The 7,279-nt window shown below is 44.6% G+C and overlaps 1 protein-coding gene across 2 annotated transcripts in view; it reads right to left on the bottom strand.

The window, feature by feature from the left end:
* Positions 1-1,224: 1,224 nt before the first annotated feature.
* The window catches only part of LOC147035066 (uncharacterized), a 143,244-nt gene continuing 137,189 nt past the window's right edge, over positions 1,225-7,279 (bottom strand). For both annotated transcript variants that reach the window (XM_085892893.1, XM_085892972.1), the window contains one exon: positions 1,225-1,659. In XM_085892893.1, the coding sequence (XP_085749019.1) occupies positions 1,624-1,659 (36 nt within the window). In that variant the 3' untranslated portion in view covers positions 1,225-1,623. The remainder of the gene's footprint in view (positions 1,660-7,279) is intronic.

The raw sequence follows: 7,279 nt of genomic DNA, 5'->3' as shown, positions 1-7,279 counted from the left end.
AACACACACACACACACACACACACACACACACACACACACACACACACACACACACACACACACATACACATATAAACACACATCTACACACAAATACACACACACACACACACACACACACACACACACACACACACACACACACACACACACACACACACAGGGATAATTTCTCACCTTTGACTCGACTCATTCAAGGTCAGAGGGCGTCAGAGAACTTCTTTCCAACCAACAAAAATATAATTCGTTTCTCTTCTGAACGATTGATTGTCTTTAAGGAAGTCATTCATTTTTTGCCACTCGTCGTGATATGCAAACGCCTCGTGTTCCAGATCAGTTATCAACGATGTTCTTATTGGGGACATCCTGTTAGAAAAAGACATACAATAATTATTGGTTGTATAGTGATTTAATTCTGTATAAAACAAAACAAATAATGAATATATAAAATTCAATATAAAACAAGGATCTCACCTTTCAATTGTGAAAACGATTGATCTGCAAGGTTGTAGTAATAATCTGAACACTCCATATTCAAAATAAAACACACTCGGCAAGTTAGTTTAAATAGGCAAGTTGATGACGTCAATGAAATGTGAAAACAATGGGTTTTTTCAGGGTGTGTCTCACATAGGAAATGAGTCGCATTTTTGTTTCGGGCGAGGGAACTTGGCTGACTCCAGACCGACTCATTTTAAAACACCTTGCTTCAAATGATTTTGAGCATTTCTGCACAACAAAGACACTTAAACCAAGAACCAAGTTCCAAGTTATTCTTTGTGAATATACTCGATGGAAATGAATGTTATAATAAAATTAAGTTATTCCCTAAAGTTGAACATGGACAAATATTTGTTGGTTCGCTCTTTGAGTGGAATGAAAATATGAAAGGAAAGAAGTGCTTTAATCAGTGAGTCTCAATCTTTCATCGTTTCAATTTTATATTTGCTTGTAAGGGAGGGGGAGGAAAGGAGTCTCAAATTTACATTTGCTTGTATGGGAGGGAAGGGATAGGTGGGGAGAAAATGAGTCTCCTATTTTGGGCTTTTGGGGCTTGGGTCAGAAGGTTTTTCCCTTTTTCCCCATTCATTTGAAATGGCCTCCCAGAAACCCCATTTATCATCTACTCACGTTTTGAGACAAAGAAATAAATCAATCGATAATAGTACAAACAAAAAGTGTAATCCTTTTCACTTTATTTTAAATATAATGAAATAGCACTTTGGAATGAAAATACATCCAAGAACACCAAAACCCATGGAAACAATAGCAAAAATCTCTGAAGCAACAGCAAACATTCCTTGAGTGCTACTGTAAGCAGGAACAAAAGCCATGCCAACCAGAAAGCAAAATAAAAGGCTGTAGGAGATGAACTTGAGCTCCTCATTTTGTGTTTGTTTTTGGGCTTTGATAGCCAAGACAAGGGAAATGATTGCTAAAAGTATCAGATAAACAATTGCACATACTGCCCATGCTCTTGATTGCACAATACATTCCCAAACAATGACTCCAATTCGAACCTCAAAGTTCTTATTCACCCGAATATTTCCCCAAACTGCCCAAGCCACACAGAAAGCAAATTGTGGCATAGGTGAAAGGGCAATTAAAGTGTGCAAAGTTTTCATCCATGCTGTTGTAAATCTGTGTTGTAATCCATCTGTGGTACAAGAAACCTTCATAGGAGTGATTTTTCTTTATAAACTAGCAGTTCATAATAAATAGTGAACTTACTACAACAATGCAGTTTTGATTTATGAAGTTGGAAATAAATAATGTAGACTCCAAAACTTAAAAATTTGCACACAACATTACTTCAAAATTAATTACATGTTTATAAAACTTTATCTACAAATGGTGCATGAAAGGATAATTAATTCATCAAGTTTACAGTGCCTTCAGAAAGTGTTGACACCCCTCAACTTTTGTCACATTTTATTGTGTTAAAGCCTGAATTTAAAATGAATTAAATTTAAATTGTTACCAATCTATGCAAAATACCTCATAATGACAAAGTGAAAACATGTTTTTAGACTAGAGGGCGAGCACTCGGGAGAGTGCAAAACCTCCGCCGCCAATACTACTGGGTCACTCAAGTGAACCTTTTATCTTATTCATTAAATATGTCAACAGTGCTGAGAGTTATAGTTATTTTCTCCAACATTTTTTTTTTTGGGGGGGGGGGGTTGGAAATCACTGAAAACATGTAGAAATGCAAAAAAATTGCTTTTTGGGGGGGTAACAATTTTTTCTGGGGGTGGGGTTGGAAATCACTTAAAACATGTAAAAATGCCAAAAAAAAATTCTCAAACAATTTTTTTTGGGGGGGGGGGTTGGAAATCACTTAAAACATGTAGAAATGCAAAAAAAAAAAAAATTTTGGGGGGGGGGGTTGGAAATCACTTAAAACATGTAGAAATGCAAAAAAAAAAATTTTTTGGGGGGGGGACCAAGTCAAAAATTTAATGGCATGATCCTTGGACCATACCTTTTAAGGTATGATACATTGAGTGGTTTCTTTGAGTTAAGTCTTCTATTCAACATCTCTTCGGTTTTAAGATTAGGAGTATATTCACTAATATACCAACTCATGTTATCAATTACAAATTTATTCTGAGCAGCAAAACCATTACAAACATCAAAAAGTAATCTATTTTCATTATCATTCCTTTGTCGTTGAAATCTCATTTTAAGACCATACAGAACTTTATCATGATCACAAAATCCAAATAAACCTTTCAGAGGAATTGCCACAGTAAAACTATTACCTGCTTTTGTATCATCATTATACATTCCATTCCTTTGACTATATCCAGTGTCTGTGTTTGTTCCCGTTGACATATCAGGAATAAAACCTTCGACAGCCCCCTTTCCCATTCTATCACCGAATGAATATAGTGTAAATTTCATCATTTCAGATGCAGCAGAGACAATCAACCGCTTCAATTTCTTGTGTTCCAATGTACAAACGAACACTATCAAACATTTTCCAGAATAAATCATTTACGAGTGCAGCGTTTGTGTTATTCCCAGCCTTAGTGAATGTAAAATTACACAACAAGAAACTTTCAGATAGATTCAAATAAGTTTGTTGATTATTTATTTCAAAACTTTTTGTATCATTTGCATTCCAGTCTATTCCAGTTATTGAATTTACCTTGAAGTAGTCTTCTTTTTTAGTGGAGTTTGAGATAATAATGGTATCATCCAAATCATAAATACTGTTACGTTTGAGGGGGGGTATGCATTTAAAGGGTAATTAGGATGTTTAATTAGGTATGCCATGCTGTTCGAGTTTACCAGGATCTCGATGTAATAAGTAGCAATTCAGTGGTGATAAGTTGTCGAGTACATGTCCATTTCTTCAAGGGGGAAATGATAATTGTCACATAATTAGATAGGGACACGGGATAGGGTAAGTGTGTCTGCGTAAACCCTTTTAGTAGTCCCTGGAGGCTTGCCGTGACGTCACAGGACAGTACTGCGGATGGCTCCGCCCCGTGATCACGATTGGCGGAAGTAGACGGCGCAGGGCCAATAAAACGGCTCGATTGGAAGTGACGAGGGCAGGTGGATAAAAAGGTTCTGTTCGGGGTCGAAAAGGAAGAGGAAGAAGATCGGGACAGAAAAACTGTTTTGGTGGAGGTTGTTGTGCTGGGAGCGTGCTTTTTGTTGGGCTGTTTTCGATCCTGGTTTTCATCGTGTCTCGAGGCCTTCCTGTGCCTCGTGCATCACCTCGGTTGGCTCTGGGGATCTGCTGGCTCGGAGTACGGGGTCGAACGGCGGGCGGACCTGCCTCCCTCTCCTGCTCGCAATTTGGCGCCAGAACTGGTTCCCTGGCAGCTGTGAGCGGACTTGGGCCAAGACCAGGAGGTCGACAGCACCACGGTTTCTCCTGCCCCCCTGACGAGAGCAAGGCCAGCCCGTCCAACGCCAATCCAGGGACTGTTGTGTCCACACCACGGGCCAGCCTGACCACCAGGACCAGCTACGTTTTGTGTGTGTGTGTGTGTGTGTGTGTGTGTGTGTGTGTGTGTGTGTGTGTGTGTGTGTGTGTGTGTGTGTGTGTGTGTGTGTGTGTGTACCTGGCGCCTTAGAGGGTTTGAGATTTGTATATTCATTGGAATTGTCTGTGTTTTCCCCACGCCCGAACCCACACCACCATCCCGTCGAATCGCCCCGGGTCCCTCTTCTTGCCGAGTCTTGTTATTTCTGGTTAGAGAAATAAACATTATCAACTCAGTGAAAAGCGACTCGTGCCACCTTCCTCGTCCCGTTTGCGGTAGAGCGATTAGAACCGCCATCTTTGGGTTAAAAAATAAACCACCTCCATCGTTTCGGCTCATTCTACATTGGCGGGACTGTTCAAGTCCCGTGGACGTCACATTGGTGTCAGAAGTGGGATGTTCGAACCCCTCTAAATTATATTTGGTATCGGGAGAATATACCAGTACTGAAATCTCGCCACGAACTGGAATATAAAATTACTACAGAAAAGCGAGCGAGCGCGGGAAAATTTTGGCGGGATTTTTCAAATTAAAATTAATTGGCGGCAAACGGGACTTCTGCACCATGGCAGATGTGCAGATGTTTGAGGAGGAAGGCCACGTGTCTGGCAGCGAGTCGGGGGAAGAAGGGAGAGACGGGGGTAGGATTGAAACCTCCCCCATTCCAAGCGTGGACCGTGCTTCATCGCCCATAACGGGGCCGGCAGCGCCGGAAACCGGTGCGTTGACGATCCAGACAATGTTGGAACGTTTAATAGCAGACATGACAGTACAAATAGCAAATCAATTCGTGACACAGAGGGCAGAAATGATGGCACAGAGGGCAGAAATGGCAAATCAATTCGTGACACAGAGGGCAGAAATGACAGATCAATTGGGGGTAATGGGGGAACAGTTGGGTGCACGGATTGATTTAATGAGGGATGAATTGGGGGAAAAGATGGAGAAAATGAAAACTGAGATGCAGGAGTGTGTGGACGTTCAATTGGGGGAAATACAAAGTAAATTCTAGGATAGATTGGAGGAAACAAAGATAGAAATTACATTGGAGGGGGAAAATATACGAAAAAGATTGGTAGATAAAATTGATGCAACGAACATTCGGGTTGATAAAGTGGATGAAAGCCTGGAACGTCATCGTGCCTGTGTGGATGCTCGTATGCAGCTGCAAGTAGAAGAGTGGGGAGAGCTGAGGAAGCAAGGGATGAATTTGGCGGAGGAGGTAAAAGGATTGGAGGCTCGTTTGGACGAACAAGATTAAATTATGAGCCAAGATGAAGTCTTGGATAAAGGCCTGGTAGAGCCGTCTTTTGTAAGTAGAGTGTCCGGGTTGGTTGAGGAGCAGCTACAAACTCGCGACGGAGCCTTGGAGGAGGTTGTGCGGGCCTAGAGGATCCTGCGGGAAGAGGTGAATCGGTCCATTCAACGTTTGGAACAGGAGGCAAAATTGACCCATGAGACCCTCACCACAAAACATCTTTGGCCACAGTGGGCTCCGAAATTGGATACGCAGCCACAAGGGTGTTTGATCCCTGGGCTGGATTCGGACAAGGGAGAAACTGAGAAGCGGGCCACCGTAAAAGTGATCCCCCTGGTAAATTTTGACGGGTCAGGGAGCCTTGAAGCCTTTCTGACGCAATTTGAGTGTATTTCCCGACTAAAAGGGTGGAATAAGCGGGAACGTACAGGGAATTTGGTGGCAACGTTGCGGGGACCAGCCGCAGATGTGTTAAACGTGATCACGGAGGGATGTTGACCAGCTCCCACATTTGCGAGGCGTTGGGTCTTCAGTTTGGGTTCGCGGCAAACTGTGATCTGGTGCGGGCCCAGCTCCAGCACCGCAGATTAAAGCCGGGTGAGACAGTGCAGGAGCTGGCACAGGACATTTACCAATCAGTCAGGATCGCGTATCGGGACCTTACAGTGGAGGCATGGGACAGACTGGCACTAGAGAAATTTTTAGCTGCTCTTCCTGACCCTGAGGTCTGAGCGCTAGTGGAGTTACAGGATCCACCCACCGTTCACCGAGCGGCCGAGTGCGTGGCCAGGCTGGCCTCGTGGAGTCGGCCGGGTCGGGTTCCATAGAGGCCATCGGTGACGGTCCGACAGGCGGAGATCCAGGATCAGGGAGGGGGGCTGGGAGAAATTGGCATTACCCAAATGTTTCAGGAAATTTGCCAGAAACTGTCGAGTTTGACAAAGGGTAATCCGGTAGTTAGTGCGCCAAAGCGGCGGGGTCCAGCCCAGCCAATAGAGCAATTAGATTATGGCCGAAGGGGTCCGGAACTGGAAGAGACATTTCACCGATACTCACGGGGGCCTTTTATGGGGAGTTGTTTCCTGTGCGGGCGAAGAGGACACATGCAACGATATTGCCGGTACCCGGCGATGGAGGGACCCTCCAATAGACTTTTAGACTCGGAGAGGGTGAATCCTCCTGCTGAACCACCAGGTCTATCCGAGATGCCCTTTCATAGGTCGGGTCCGGAGATCACTGTCGGGGGTCGGGGAGACTAGATTTGGCTGAGCATATACGGCCATCCTCGGCTGCTGAGATTGTGGCGAAGTGCCCTCCTTTGGTGAAAAAAGTGAATTGTCGAAAAATTGGCATGGTTTTGTAAATGCTGCTGGGTTTTGGAGTGACAATCGGGACAGTGGGTAATTGGTAACAAAGCGGGCACAAGTGTCTGTCCAAAGGCTGGTGCGTGGATCGGGTGAGAAGTGCTGTGTGAGTTGTTTTAAGTTAAGAAGTGAATTGTATGGTGCACACATTGATTTTTTATTGGACATGGTGTGGTAACGGGGAAGGTCATGGCCGGTGAAGTGTTAGAAATGCAGGTATCACATGTAAGGCCGATGGGGTGGGGGAGTCATGTGGGTTTTGTGGGTGTGGATGATGTGCTTGTCCACAGGGATTGCTGAGGCTCACGGTGAGTGGGAATTGCGACCCCCTTCAAGGAGATTCACCCCTGGTGGCTAATGGTGACAGTGTCTGGAGGCAACTGGGAGAGGGTCTGGTTGGGCGACCAAGGCGGGTAGGACCTTGGCGACCCAGGAAGGCCAGAGGAGCCAGTGAGACCCCTTCCAGAGTGTTGTACGGGATTAGAGCTGATGGCTACCAGGGGGGAGGGAATCAAAGGGAGCGGGGCGGAGAAACGTCTGGTTGGACTAAAGCTTACCTGTGGGCATGGTTGCACCTGAGATGCCCCCATTATCTTGTGGTAACCCACCCCACGGCCATGACGGGGTTCAGCCTGCATCATTAAAATGGGG

This window comes from Eptatretus burgeri, chromosome 1 (genome assembly GCF_056783735.1).
Source record: "Eptatretus burgeri isolate ZD-2024b chromosome 1, Ebu_testis_v1, whole genome shotgun sequence".
In the NCBI taxonomy this organism is placed as follows: Eukaryota; Metazoa; Chordata; class Myxini; order Myxiniformes; family Myxinidae; genus Eptatretus; species Eptatretus burgeri.
This window is presented reverse-complemented; position numbering and strand designations above follow the sequence as displayed.